This window comes from Rhincodon typus, unplaced genomic scaffold (assembly GCF_021869965.1).
Source record: "Rhincodon typus isolate 14 unplaced genomic scaffold, sRhiTyp1.1 hic_rhity00000818, whole genome shotgun sequence".
NCBI lineage: Eukaryota > Metazoa > Chordata > Chondrichthyes > Orectolobiformes > Rhincodontidae > Rhincodon > Rhincodon typus.
This window is the reverse complement of record NW_025966456.1, coordinates 12320-28094: the sequence shown is the minus strand read 5'-3', so window position 1 is coordinate 28094 and position 15775 is coordinate 12320. Positions and strand designations below refer to the sequence as shown.

Here is a 15775-nt window from a genome sequence, read left to right as displayed (position 1 = left end):
TCTAGGCCCGAAACGTCAGCCTTTCTGCTCCTATGATGCTGCTTGGCCTGCTGTGTTCATCCAGCTCTGCACCTTGTTGTCTCGGATTCTCCAGCATCTGCAGTTCCTACTATCTCTAGTAATTTTGTTTGTTGTTGTTTGTGAGACACTGCTTTGTGCACATTAACATCCATATTTTCTACTTCAGTGAATAAGTGGTGCTATACAAGTGCGTGTTTTTTTCTGGAACAATTAAATATAATGAAATCTTCATGCCCTTTGATAGAAGGCAATAGAGAGATGAAAAGTACCGCAGTATAAGGCCTTTCCGTTTTACCCTTCCTCAAAAGATTTTATTACACTTAGATTAACAAGATAATACAAATTATTTTTTTGCATTTCATAGCCTTTCCTAAAATAAAATATTGTTTGAATATAAGCCACTTCATATTGTGAACTTTGATTACCCAAATATCAATTATTTTTTGGTTGAATTCTCAAGTTGTAGTATAATGAATGCAAAAAACTTTAAAATATACTTATCCAGCCATGTGTGCATTATGAGTGCAACAGTTGACAGGATGGAATAACATGATTTAGTGAAAATGTACTATCTTTCTAAAAATGTGTGGATGTTTGGGAGATAATATGGTGAAAAATTGTCTTATTGCTATAAGATAATAATTCAACATTTTTCCTTAATTGTGCAAGAGAAACCAAAGGGCTTAGCAAAGAAATAACTATTAACTATTGCGTAAAATATGACTAGTTCACGTCGTTTCTAACAAAGATTATCTATTGTATCCAAGATACAGTTTCTAGGAAATGAAGGTGATTTCAGGTAACCCTGCCTTGATTGCAGGAAAACATTCTCTTTGCAAGGGCGTAGTTGCAATACATTTGGCCTGAATCTTCCATTCTAGGTCAGCATCCCAGTTTATGGTCAGCATTCTTATTTCTTATCCAGATTAGACAAAAGATTGCCCCTCTTATAGGATTTCTATTGCCTGAACCTCTGAGGCTGGAGCCTTCAAAGCAGAAGCAGGTCAGCGAATCAGCAGTCAGCAGCCGAGTGGAATGATGCTGAAACCATGCCATGCTGCAATCAATGCCCTATTCCATAGTTTAAAGGTTCCAAAGCCATGTTGACAGCGACAAAGAGCAGGAACGTATTGTGGGGAGAAGTTGGGAGTAGATTGCCCAGTGGTAAGATCTCAGGAGATGAGGAGGGTGAGTGCTGGTGAGTGAGAGAGTAAGATGGCACGTGGGTGTGGGAATGATAGTTGGGGACTGGCAGGTAGATTTCTAAGGGTTTAATGTAGGTTGGGTGGGGATATTAAGGCTGATGCTGTTGGGTTGTGCTGTGCGTGGCTGTGTAGATTGGGAGAGTCCGTCAGGATGGTGTAGGGTGAGCCACGAGGAGTAGGGTCAGGTCCACTGGAAGTCATTGGGGCCATGTTGTTGGGAGGGAGTGTGGTGTTCGAGTCCAGGTTGTCAGGTGCCAGGAGGAAGTCAGAAGAGAGTCATGGGGTTCATGGGGTTTTGAATATCTCCTGAGAAACCAGAATGGGCTGTAGTTGAGCGGGAGTAGGTGAGTTATTTGTTAGCATTTGGGTGGGGGCAGTGGGAGTTCACTTTAACGGTAACCTAGGAACTGGAACATGATTTAGTTCCTCTAGTTTTTCCTGGTTAACTATTAAGCTAAGTGAGGATAAAACTAGAACTTAAAACATTGGTTAGAGAGTGTCCAAACAAGTGTTTCTTCTGGTCAGCATTTTATTCTGACTGTCTCACATCAATTCCAACAATACTGAGTACATGTTCCTCATTAAAATGCACCTAATCAGGTTCATGTCAAGTTATCCTTACTTTATCTAAAGCTGTTCTCTGTTTTCTACTTCCACTTGGCCTCAGGCTGCTGCGAAACCCAATAGATAATAACAGGTGAATTCTAACTCAGAATTTGGGATATACTTGGATGGTTCTAGTCATGGTTAAATTGCCCCATCAGATGTTTTGACTGACTGACTCCTGTCCCTAGATATCTACATGGTTCCGATGCACAACTTGTTCCGTGCTTCAGCAATGACTTCTCTTCTAATCATAAGATCTAGGCCAATGTGTTTTTGCTCTTGTGACAATATGTCATAATTCTTTTCTTTCTTTATTAAAATTGGGTACATGAAGAGCCCCCTGTATTTTCCTCTGATCAGGTGTAGCACGTACATAACACAAGCATTCTAGTATTCAGCAGCTTTTCATTGCTCTTTTGCTTTGAAAGGAGAGGCAGACTTTCATTTATTTTGGACCTTTCATGACCTCCGGCTGGCTGAAAGCCGTTTAGTGAAATACTTTAAAAGTTTGGGACAATTGTAATAGTGTAAGCAGCATTGTTGTGTTGTAGTTGGTAGCAACTTTACAGCTTGTCGAAAAACCTCTGCTAACAAGAAGTTCATTTAGCCAATTATAAACCTATCCTAGGATCCTGTCCTTTTCGGAAGCTGTTCCTTAATGATAAATAGAAGCTGTTGATATGATGATCCTTCTCTTACACTTTTGTCTTTTTGCTTATTTGTAGGTAGAGAATGGATATTTAGTAAAAGATAAGTTTATTTATCAAGCATTTATTGTACATTTACAGACCACCATTAGGAGCATCTTTGGAAGAATCAAACCAGCTGCCCTTGAAAGGTAAATTTGATTTTTTTTTTACCAATGGACGTTGTTTGAATTAGTAGAAAAGGTGATTTGTTTTGGAGGTATGGTTTCAGTAATTTTTTTTTGTTTTTAATGGTTTTGTTCTTTTAGAGTCAAAGCTTAAAAATATAACTTATAAAGTGTTATGTTGACGTAAAGACATTTGAGAAATGTAAGGTACGCATAACCTTGTAAATGTTTCAACAGGCGCAGGTACAAAGAACGGATGTAGTTTTGAGGATGACCTGTCCCTTGGTGCAGAAGGTAGGTACATTTTCTGATGAAGAATGTACCGTAATATTTTTATCCCAGTCCTTTGTATTCCATTAGCTTATTAATTTGTGAGTTACCATTTTAAAAATAAGTGTATTTATAGCGTTTGCTTATACAGTTAAGGATTGTTACTGATATTAGTCCTGGCACAGAAAAACTGCTGCTTATTAGGTTTCCTTAACAACTGTAGAGCCATTGCATAAAGATTGGAATTTGTAAAGTGGCCAATGCAAATTTTTAGTACAAGGCAATGTTCTGGAACTGTCTTTGAAAATGGCATTTCGGCATTTTCCACTACTTAATTTAGAAATTTGTTTGAAATTTAGAACAATGCCAGTTATTTTTCAACTGCTATCTTGTACCATGCCGCAGTTAGCGAAATGCTCAATCTATTTTCAAGCCTTTGTTTGTTGCCTTGTGAAACTCTGGTTTCCATTGGACCTTCAAATTTTTTCTAGTTGTTAAAAAGTGAAGACCCATGTGTGCACAAGTGACCTTACCATTTCATTTTTAGGTTCCTTATCAACGATGATTGTTCTAGATTGTGTGGAGACCAGGCTTGGTACAGATTAAAGCTTGCTTTGCTCTTTATTTATTTGTTTGTAGAATGTGGGTATCACTGGCTAAGCCAACATTTATTGCCCATGGCTAAATGCCCTTGAGAAGGTGGTGATGGTCTACCGTCTTGCAGATCTGCTGCAGTCCATGAAATGTAGATACACCCACAGTGCTGTTGGAAAGGAAGGGCCATGATTTTCACCCAGCGACAGTGAAACAATGGATATATAGTGCTTGATGAGGCTTTCTATGTGTTAGCCTATGTAATGTATGCCACAAAGTCTAGGTTCTTTTTGAGACAGAACTTTTGAGCATAATTTATTGTTATTTATATGGCAGCGATATCTCAAACTTGCACACAGTCCTGGTTCTGTCCCTTGTGATGCTACAGTACATTACATACATGTAGCTGACTGAAAACACCAATCCATTCAACAGATTGTCACTGAGGGCAAGGCAGGTTACTTTTTAATGGAATGCCACATGTCTGAAAGATGCAGGCCTATCTGGTATAGAATCTGTGCCACAATACAACACCTTCAGAATGGTGTGGCTTGGAGGGGATCTTGTGGGTGGTGATGTTCACATACATCTCCCACCTGCTGACTTTCTACATGGTAAAAGTTGTGGGTTCGGATGGTGCTGTTTAAGGAGTTGTGATGAGTTGCTACAGTCTGTCTTATAGACAGTGGTACACACAGCTGTTACCATGCATTGGTGGTAGAAAGGGCAAATGTTGAAAATGGTGAATACTAATCGCGTGGCTTTCTCTTGAATGGTGTTTACTTCACGAATGTTGTTGAAGCTGCACTCCTCTAGGAAAGTGTCATTTTATCACATTCCTGACCTGTGGCTTGTGGATGATGGACAGACTTTGGGGAGTTGCTCACTGGAGAATTCCTAGTCTGTGATCTGCATTTGTAGCCATAGTCTTCATATGGTATGGTTAGTCCAGTCCAGTTCCTCGTCCATGTAACCCCAGGATTTTGTCACTGGGGGATTCAGTAATGTTAATACCACTGAACTTTGGGGAGATGGTTGGATTCTCTCTGATTGAAAATGATCATTATCTGGCACTTGTGTCATGCAATTGTTACTGTTTGACAATTTGCCTTAATTGCAACAGTAAACAATCATCCTTTTAGTTCTCAAATGACGTTTCCAAAATTACACAACAGCAATCCTGAAATCTCTGAATTAGGTTGCTAGTTTTTGCTCATTTAGTGCTAAATTGGGGTCAGTTTGGCCTGTGGGTTATTGCTTGCTAGACTTAGTTTAATTTTAGTGCCTTTACCCTTCTGAATGGAGAGAATTTCCTTCCATAAATTCTGAACTGGTTCCATCTTGAGCACAGGAGGAAAGAAATACTTACGAAACATTTACCTTTCCCCTTCTTTGTGCACTATATGTGATCATCAGACACAGGGAAATTACAGATGAGAAACCATGACCAGTCTACTCTGTATTGCCATTCATCAATCCTCCAACATGATGCAAAACCTGCTCCAGGAATAGTTTTAAAACTGCTTGCCTGAAGGACGAGTCAAAAACTGGTTATCCCACCCATAATTAATTGGTTTTCAGTCTTACTATTGCCTGCCCAGGTTTGAATGCTCAGAAAGGAAATGTTAGCTAGTAAATAGTTTGATCTTATTCACATATTCTCAGTGTTAAAACAGGATTGTTCAAACGGGAAAAGTATTTTCATATTTTTTGCCAGCAGCAGGTTAATTTTCTTTACGGATGATCCATGCAGCATTGGAGTGAAATTGCTGTGGTATTGCTTGTTAGGATAAGGCTTTACTGTCTGTCCAAAAATATTTGGTGAAACATAGTGCTTTTGTGTATAAAGTATTTACATGTTTCGACAAGTTAAGCAATACTTACCAGGGAAAACTGCTTCTGATCAAAATACAGGAATCTGTAAGATGTCCTGGTTGTGTGACTGTGATACTAAAAGTTACCTAATTACTGATTAGTACTTGGGTTGCACTTTTCCGTTTTTGTTTGGGAGTTAGCATGTTAAGTATCAATTTACTTGTCACCCCTACCATTGAGAAAACTTGACTGATCAGACACCAATCAGCCAGTGAAGAGCAGGCTGGTGAGCTTAAGCAAATATCTCAGCCTATCATAGGCTTCGACAGTGGTGTCTTAACTCCCTTTCTTGCCATCTCTCTCTCCAGCTCCAGGGAGGATAAAATAATGTTGATTTTTTTTTTCCTTCTGTAATTGAAGGGTTTGTTCAACGGTGAAATGCCTTAAGGCTTTCATCTAACATGGAAATCAAATTAAAATTGCATTTCAACTACTTAAATAAAGCAAACTGAGTTTGTAAACATACTAAAATAACTTCCTGGTTTAATCATTTCTGGGAATGGCTCCATTCAATTTCTGATTGCCATTGATGCCCTTGATGGTTTGCTTGAATTTTTTTCGCCACACAGAACTGTTTCAATCTTGAACAAAGCTGCTACACCATGAGATGGAATAATAAAATTGCTGGCCATGCCATTTTCTTCCAACATCTCACCACTGTCATATGGCCAGACAGGCCTATTCTTGCCTGCTTTCAGTGTTGTCTATTCATAGCCAGAATAGCTACTGCACTGGCTTCTCTTCCCACTTCGCACATTGTCATCCCTGGTGTTTCCCAAGGATTGTTCCTCGGTTCCCTCCTATTTCTCAACTACACGTTGCCCCTCACTGACATCATTGAAAAGGGCTGCATTAGTTTCCAAATGTGGACTAATGATACCCAGCTCTACTCACCACCTCCCTCAACTCTTTTTATTGTTGCTAAATTATCTTACAGCTTATCTGGCATTCAGAATGGATGAGTCGAAATTTCTACCAATTTATTTAGGAAGACTGAAGCCATATTGTTTTCAGTCCCCACTCAAAACTCCTCCATTCCTTCATTAGTGGCGTCATCTCTCTGGTTTAGTCTCTGACTGCAGTCTTGGTGTTATATTTGACTCCGAGATAAACTACCGACCACGTATCCACATCAAGAAGACTGCTTATGTCCACCTCAGTAACTTTGCCTAACTTTGCCTCAGGTCACTTGTTGCTGAAATGTTCAACTAATGCCTTTGTTACCTCTCGACTCTGCTATTGCAACCCAGCTTTGGCCGATCTCCATATTCAACCCTCTGTAAGCGTGAGGTTATCCAGATTCCCATAACTTAGTTGACAATATCTTTCCCTCCCTCAATTATCTGGTCTAGCCCCACAACCTTCCAATATCTCCATTTATCTAATTGTGGCCTCTTGAATATTCCTGATTTTAATTGTCCCACCAGTGATAGTTTGACTTTCAACTGCTTAAGCTCTAAGCTTTAGAATATCCACCCTTTTAGATTTCTGCCTTTGCTTTCCTCCTTTAAGATACTCCTTAAAACCCACTTCTTTGTCTAAGCTTTTCGTCATCTGTCGCAATAACCCCTGATGTGGCTCAGTCTGATATCTTGCTTTATAACGCTTCTGTGTATAGTGTCTTGGCATGTTTTATTATGTTAAAGGTGCTCTATAAATAACACCGTAATAGCACAAAATAAACATTAAAGCAATGTGTCTTTTTGGGGGTGGGAAAGGGTTTAGCTGATTTTCTCAGGTAATTTTAGAAAAGCAAGAATATGCAACTTTAGATGACTGAGACTGAGATTTGAACTTGTGGCCATTAGCAATAGAAATTCACTTATTAGAGCTGTGCATCTGTGTTGCAAATTTTGGGGAGAGACCATGAGGGATGTGAAAACAACAATTAGAATTTTAAAATCAAGATCTTGTTTGACAGTGGTCAATGTATGTCGGTAAGCATGGGGTGCTAGGTGAATGAGACTTGATGTGAGTCAAGATGTAGGCAATGACATTTTGAAATCTCGAGAAGATGTTAGAATTGTTACTGATATTACAAAATTGTTCAAAATCGTCAAAGCTTAACATAGTCTGTTAAAGCAGGCCTTCCTGCTCCTATGATACTGCTTGGCCTGCTGTGTTCATCCAGCTCTACACCTTGTTATCTCTAAATACTAACAAGCTTAGTTATAACTATAACCAAAAGTCAAATTAAAATTCTTTGCACTAAATTGGTATAACTTCTTGTTGACCGAAAACCTTTTCAGTAAGACTTGATTGTCATGATTTCCATATTTAATGATCACACATGTGATTTGTTTATCCTGCCTGTTTTTTTGCCCCAGACTAATGAGGGCAATTGTAAGCTGATGTATTGGCTTATTTTATTAGAAATAAGTGATAGTGGTAGAATTTTACTGAAATCACATTTAATTTTTTTATCACTGGTATGAAAAATAACAAAATATTCATCTTAATAAGCCAGTCTCGCTTGCCAAGCTAGCAAATTTGTCCGTACTAACCTTTCTCTTAAGGACTTGTCTGTAGCATTCTTAGATTGATTAAAGTGAGGTCCACATGACTGTTTCTGAAATATTAATACGAAGAGACCATGCTGAAAACACTCAGGGGGTCAGAAGACAAAAACAAAGCCTGTTTCACTAATAGCACTCTCTTGAGCCTTGAATGGAACTGAATTAGCTTTATTGTATTATGTACTCAAATGAGAACAGGGAAAAGTTTACAAGTTGCCGCGTTACGGCGCCATCTTAAGTGCAAAGGTAACTTGATACAGATTCTTAAGAATAAATTCTTAAGAGAAAAAAAGTTAGAAAGGCAAACAAAAAGTTCAGCATTACAGATCATGGGAATAAATTAGAAAAATAAAGAAATAAAATGTTCAGAATAACGGTCTTTTCAACCCAGTCCACGCTGGCATCTATCCTCCTGAAAGAGAGATCTCCATTGCCTTGCCACTGCTTGGGCTGGACCCACCAACGTAGAAGTTGCCCCACGTTTGATGCCATTTCTTCACTGCTGGGCCCACCTTGCCGATGCCACTGACTCATTGTGCTGCCACCTCAAGTCACCCATGGGACTTCCATTGTTTTGATGCCCTTCTCTCTGACCATGAATCCACACCCAACGGATACACAATTCTCTGGAAGTGTTGGAATGCACAAACCAACATACATTCTTGATTTGAATGGTAAATCTTCAGGGAGGGCTCTTCAAATTCCCAGCTACCACTTATTTTTGTGGCTCCAACCATCTTGCTATCAAGCCATATAACTATGTTGGATTTCTGGGAATTAAATATTTGAATCTTACACCTGACATCATATCTGAATAAGTTACAGCTTAAAAGTAAATGTACTTTCACCCTCTCTCAAAGAAGCTATTATTGAATCACATTGGCCTGGACGATGTGGAATCTGTCTGGGTGAAGCTGTGGAACGCCAAAGAAAAGAGATGCTAATGGTAGTTGTGTACAGACCACCAAACAGTGGTTGTGATGTTTGGGAACTGTATCAAACGGGAAATTAGAGATGCATGCAGTAAGGGTACAGCAGTTATTATGGGTAACTTCAATCTACATATTAATTGGACAAACCAAACTGGTAGCAATGTGATGGAGGAGGATTTCGTGGAATGTATGAGGGATGGTCTCCTTGACAAATATGCCGAGGAACTAACTAGACAGCAAGCCATACTCGACTGGATACTATGAAATGAGAGAGGATTAATTAGCAACATTGTGGTGCAAGATCCTGAGGGGAAGATTGACCATAATATGGTAGAATTCTTCATTAAGATGGAAAGTAACACAATTAAATCTGAAACTAGGGTCCTGAGCCTAAAGCTAACCTTGATGGTATGAGGCACGCATTGGCTAGGATAAACTGGCCAAGGATACTTAAGGAGTTGACGATGGATAAGACAATGGCAGACATTTAAAGAGTACATGGATGAACTTCAACAATTGTACATCCCTATCTGGCATGAGAGTAAAACAGAGAAGGTGGCTCAACCATGGCTAACAAGGGAAATTAGGAGCAGTGTTAAAGCCAAAGAGGGCGCATATAAGTTGGCCAGAAAAAGCAGCAAACCCGAGGACTGGGAAAAATTTAAAGTTCAGCAGAGGAGGACAAAGGTTATAATTCGGAAAAGAAAAATAGAATATGGAAGTAAACTTGTGGAAAACTTAAAAACTGACTGCCAAAGCTTCTATAGATATGTGATGAGAAAAAGACTGGTGAAGACAAATGTAGATCTCTTACAGTTAGAATCAGGTAAATTCGTAATGGATGACAGAGATGGCAGACCAGTTGAACAAATACTTTGGATCTGTCTTCACTAATGAGGACACAAATAACCTTCAGGAAATCTTAGGGGACAGAGGGCTTAGCATGAAGGAGGAACTGAAGGAAATCCTTATTAGTCAGGAAATGGTATTGGGGTAATTGACTGGATTAAAACCCGATAGTCCCCGGGAGCTGATGCTCTGCATCCCAGGGTACTTAAGGAAGTGGCCCTAGGAATAGCAAGTTGGTGATCATTTTTAAAGCATTCTGTAGATCTGGAAGAGTTCCAATGGACTGGAGGGTAGCTAATGTAACCCCACTCTTTTTTTAAAAAAGGAGGGAGAGAGAAAATGGGGAATTATAGGCCGGTTAGCCTGACATCTGTGGTGGGGAAAATGCTGGAGTCAATTATTAAGGATGTAATAACTGAGCATTTGGAAAGCAGTAACAGAATCGTTCCGGGTCAGCATGGATTCTCTAAAGGGAACTCGTACTTAACAAATCTTCTGGAATTTTTTGAGGATGTGACCAGTAGAGTGAACAGGGGGTGAATCAGTAGTTGTTGTGTGTCCGGACTTTCAAAACACTTTTTTGACAAGGTTCCACACGAGAGATTAGTAAGGAAAATTACAGCTCATGGTATCGGAAATAATACATTGACATGGATTGATAACTCGTTGGCAGACAGGAAGCAGAGAGTAGGAGTAAGCGGGTCCTTTTCAGAGAGGCAGGCAGTGACCAGTGGGGTGCTGTAGAGTTCAGTGCTGGGACCCAGCTGTTCACAATATACATTATTGATTTGGACAATGGAATTTAATGCTGTATCTCCAAATCTGCAGATAACAGTAAGCTGGGTGGCAGTGTGTGCTGTGAGGAGGATGCTAAGAGGCTGCAGGGTTAGAGGCTGGCTGAGTGGGCAAAATATTTGGCAAATACAATATAATGTGGGTAACTGTGAGGCTATTGTTTTGGTCAAAAAAAAAAGGCAGATTATTATCTGAATGGTGGCAGTTTAGGAAAAGGTGGGGTGCAACGTGTCCTGGGTGTCATGGTGGAACAGTCGCTGAAGGTTGGCATGCAGGTGCAGCAGGCAATGAGGAAAGCTAATGGCATGCTGGCCTTCGTAGCGAGAGGATTTGAGTATCGGAGTAAGGACGTCTTGCTGCAGTTATACAGGGCCTTGGTGAGTATTATGTGCAGTTTTGGTCTCCTGGTCTGAGGAAGGACATTCTTGCTTTCGAGGGAGGCCAGCGAAGGTTCACCAGACAATTCCTGGGATGGCAGGACTGACGTACGAGGAAAGACTCTGTTGACTGGGCTTGTATTTGCTGGAATTTAGAAGAATGCGGGTGTGTCTCATAGAAACATATAAAATCCTGATGGGTCTGGACAGGCTTAATGCGGGAAGAATGTTCCCAATGTTGGGGGAGTCCAGAGCAAGGGTTCACAATCTAAGAATAAGGGGTCAGCCATTCAGGACCGAGATGAGGAAGAATTTCTTCACTCGGACAGTTGTAAACCTGTGGAATTCTCTCCCACAGGAAGCTGTTGGGGCCAATTCATTAGCTATGTTCAAGAGAGAGCTGGACGTGGCCCTTGTGGCTAAAGGGATCAAGGAGTATGGAGAGAAAGTGGGAATGGGATGCTGAAATTGCATGATCAGCCATGATCATATTGAATGATGATGCAGGCTCAAAGGGCCGAATGGTCTATTCCTGCACCTAATTTTCTACGTTTCTATCCTGCAGCAACACATGCAACCTCTTGCAATGAGTGACAAAAGTTTGCATTTTTATTGCTATAATCTCCCAAAGCACCTTGCAGAGGTATATGTAAAGCAAAGGTTACTGAGATAAGAAGGGAAATATTTCATAGTGATCTGAAGCTTGTTTTACAATATGTTATGGGCTGCAGAGTTTTAGATGAGCTGAAGGTTTTGTATGGTGAAGATTGAGAGGGCTCATTAAACAAGTGCTGGAATAAGGAAGTTGGCTGGAACAAGTGAGGGGAGATGGAAGATGTTAACAGAATAGAAGCAGGCAATGTTTGTGATGAAAGGTGGAAAGTTCAGCTTGCAATTCAATTAATTGCCAAGGTTTTGAGCAATCTAGTCCAACTGAGAAAATGGCTCGGGAGAAGGATGGAGTTGGTGGCAAAGACTATTTTTATCTGATAGCTTCCGACTGCTTAGGTAGGGTTCATCAAATACTGAAAACAAGGCATGTAGCTTGACAAAACATCAGCAATGCAATAGTTAAGATGTGATCGAGCTGGATTTCATTGGCAAGTATGGAAACTGACTGCAGGTTGGTACATGATGACGTCCTGCACATTTTCACGTGACCTTGATAATTGAGCATTTAGTTTATTCTTCCTAGTTATCACAACCAAATTCTTGCTTGATGTCATATGTCATTTGATATGGGTACACCCATACGTGAGTCATGGAAAATGGTTGAGGGGGAGAATTCTGCTTGTTTTTCTTTCTTTACCCAATCAACAGCCTTGAGACTTGTTGCAACAGCAGAATTGCTTCCCTGTTGAAAATCATTTGAATCCACACAAATTAAATACCTAACACTGGGTGTTACCTTTATCCCTTAAACTTGTAAGTAACTGATGTATCTTAGAGCTTTTCAGGGAATATGGCACAGAAACATGCCATTTGGCCCGACAAGTCAGTTCAGAGTTATGCGGCACTTGAGATTCCTCCCAAATTTGCCTACATAACTATAAACAAAACCCTGGGTACCTTTTTATATTGGATTATCTAATGTCCCCTTCAACACATCTATATTACTTTTTAAAAACCAAAAGAACTGCAGATGCTGTAAATCAGGAACAAAAACAAAAATTGCTGGAAAAGCTCAGCAGGACTGGCAGCATCTGTGAAGAAAAAATCAAAGTTAATGTTTTGGGTCCTCAGCAATCAAAACTGTATTACTTATCTTATTCACTTTGTGAGAGTCAGCTCCACAGTCTTGCCACTCTGTAAGTAAAGAAGTTTCTTTTGATTTCTTCATTTGGTTTGTTGCTGATCATCTTGTGACATTTGCTCTTTCCCAAAAGTGAGCTCATTGTATATACTCCAAATACATTGTTCGTATTTTTAAAGACTTCTACCTGTTCACCCTGAGCGCTCTGTCTTGAACAGGCAAGACCCTCAGTCTGTTTATAATTTCCTGATAGTTACAAACTTTTTCTTTTCACTCTTCCCATTGTCTCCATACCCATTTTATAATGTAGTGTCAAGAGCTGTATACATTACTCCAAGCATAGTTTAACTAGTTTTGATAAAATAAAATTAGCACAATATCACTACTTGTCAATCCTATACCTCTAGAGATAAAATCTAGCGCTTGGTTTGTTTTTTATAACCTTATTAGTTGCTCTTGCTATTTTGCCAAGTTATTGCTTATTAGTTGTTATTGCTCTGTACCAAGCTTAGATATCTTATTTCCAAATAATGTGTCTTCTTATTTATCTTGCTGTAGTATCATAGACTTGTTTTGGCACAGAAGGAGGCCATCGTCATGCTTTTATTTTAAAATAAGAATTATTTGGATGTTATAAGGTTACTGCTCCACCTTTGTGTTACTGCAGGAGCATCTTATGTAATTTGGTGTGAATGCCTTACTCAATTTTACAGTCATAGTGCGCAGCCTGCCTTCTAATTTCCCAGAAGCACTCTTGGAAACTGTGGCTTTCCACTGCGTGTGCAAAGCCACAAATCTGTCCTTCTAAATCATCTGCAGAGGTTTGCTAAATTGATTAACAAGTCTGCACAGAGTAAAATTTACCTATGTGCCAGTTGTCTTTGCATAGTGTTATGTTGCCAGGTTGTTCAAAAAAGTAAGCTTTGATCTACTGAAGAATATGCAGAACTGAATAAACAGTGAGAAGAGGGTTAGTTCTGAAGTCATCAGACTCGAAACATTAACTCTGCTTCTCTCTCACTGATGCTGCCAAACCTGTTGTGTTTCTCCAGCCGTTTCTGTTTTTATTTCCAGACCTGCAGCATTGACAGTAGATTTATTGAGGTGAGAAGGATACCAGTTAAGCTATGTAGTGGAGATGAGCACGAAATAAAAGTGCTTATGGCCGGTATTGTGAAGAAGCAGCCATATTTGTGTTTATTGACTCTCCTGACAACTAGCAAATATGCAAGCAGCCATTGTTTCTAGCTTGTGAAGTTAAATATCTGCATCTATCCCAGCTGTTTGTTAACTTGTAGACTTTCCGAAGGCCAGTAAATTTTATCATTCAAACATGCACTTTTCACCTACAGCAAAACATCTTCACACTCTCAGTGACTCGATGTCGGCAGCAAGGTTAGTATACATTTCAGGAAAAATGCATTTGTTAATTTGCTCACTGAAGAGAATATCTCGGTTTTTCTAATCAAAAACTTCTGCCTTGTAGCCATGGGACATCAGCCAAGGAAAAACGGAAGCAGTTTTATCAAATGGGAAACAGTATGAATTCTACTGGCTCTGGCAAAAGCAACACAACCGTATCTAGGTAATCCGTCTAATGAAATGCAGGCTTGTAATCTTTTTGTTACTCATTGCTTATTCCTCTCTAATAATATTTCACAATGTGTATTGAATTTGTACAGCATACTGTAAGTAGTTTCAAATATTTCTGCATGCCTTTTACTTGAGTAAACAGAGTTATTATAAATGTACTTCGGTTTTTAGAAAATTTGGTGAAAATTTGATTTTGGTTTGGTTTGGTTGTGCAGCAGTTAAATGGTTATTGCTTTTAAAAAAAATGTATTTGCATTGCACTGAAGAAGCTGTTTTTAGGTCAAATTTTCATTTCCTGCCATTGTTGTGTATGAAAGTATGTGTGGCCTTGTATGACAGGGTTTACCCAGGAATTCCTAATTTTCCAGGATAACTGGTTAGTGATTTTAGAAGTGCCTTGCACTTCATTATCCATTATCTTAATTGCTTTCCATTAATCTTCTATTGAGTATTCCTCCTTGTAAAACTAATTCTAAGTTTTTCCTCAGTGCCTGCATTATGTTGATTTTCTTTTTTAGGATCATCTTTAGTTTTGTTGATCATTTATATGTAGTGATATGTCTTTTGCTATTAACTATTATTATTCCACAGTCATGGACTACAGATCTTTTTTAAGTATAGCCAACTATTATTTTTAAATCAGTCCAGTTGAAGGGCTGGAATATTTTTTCTGCAATGCATATGTTACATATTAACAACTTGTCATGCCAGAGTAACTGCTTTGCTGACTGTTAATATTAGGATATTAACAACATTTTTAAGCTTGGTTGGTCGGGGATGGAAAAATAGTACAAACACATTCCTAGACAACAAGGTGCAGAGCTGGATGAACACAGCAGGCCAAGCAGCAGCATAGGAGCAGGAAGGCTGACGTTTTGGGCCTAGACCCTTCTTCAGAAATGGGGAAGGGGAAGGGGGTTCTGAAATAAATAGGGAGCGAGGAGAGGCGGATAGAAGATGGATAGAGGAGAAGATAGGTGGAGAGGAAACAGACAGGTCGAAGAGGCGGGGATGGAGCCAGTAAAGGTGAGTGTAAGTGGGGAGTTAGGGAGGGGATAGGTCAGTCCAGGGAGGACGGACAGGTCAAGCGGGCGGGATGAGGTTAGTAGGTAGGAGATGGGGGTGCGGCTTGAGGTGGGAGGAGTGGATAGGTGGGAGGAAGGACAGGTTAGGGAGGCGGGGACGAGCTGGACTGGTTTTGGGATGCGGTAGGGGGAGGGGAGATTTTGAAGCTTGTGAAATCCACATTGATACCATTGGGCTGCAGGGTTCCCAAGCGGAATATGAGTTGCTGTTCCTACAACCTTCGGGTGGCATCGTTGTGGCACTGCAGGAGGCCCAGGATGGACATGTCGTCTGAGGAATGGGAGGGGGAGTTGAAATGGTTCGCGACTGGGAGGTGCAGTTGTTTATTGCGAACCGAGCGTAGGTGTTCCGCAAAGCGGTCCCCGAGCCTACACTTGGTTTCCCCGATGTAGAGGAGGCCACAACGGGTACAGCGGATGCAGTATACCACATTGGCAGATGTGCAGGTGAACATCTGCTTGATGTGGAAAGTCTTCTTGGGGCCTGGGA

General features: G+C 40.1%; 1 protein-coding gene across 1 annotated transcript in view; it reads left to right on the top strand.

Annotated features, from left to right (window-relative positions):
• The window catches only part of LOC109914254 (ITPR interacting domain containing 2), a gene marked incomplete at its 3' end in the record, with an annotated part of 27162 nt that extends 12970 nt beyond the window's left edge, over positions 1–14192 (top strand). The window contains exons 4-7 of the mRNA XM_048592216.1: positions 2621–2670; positions 2884–2940; positions 13960–14002; positions 14094–14192. Of these exons, the coding sequence (XP_048448173.1) occupies positions 2621–2670; positions 2884–2940; positions 13960–14002; positions 14094–14192 (249 nt within the window). The remainder of the gene's footprint in view (positions 1–2620; positions 2671–2883; positions 2941–13959; positions 14003–14093) is intronic.
• Positions 14193–15775: the final 1583 nt, after the last annotated feature.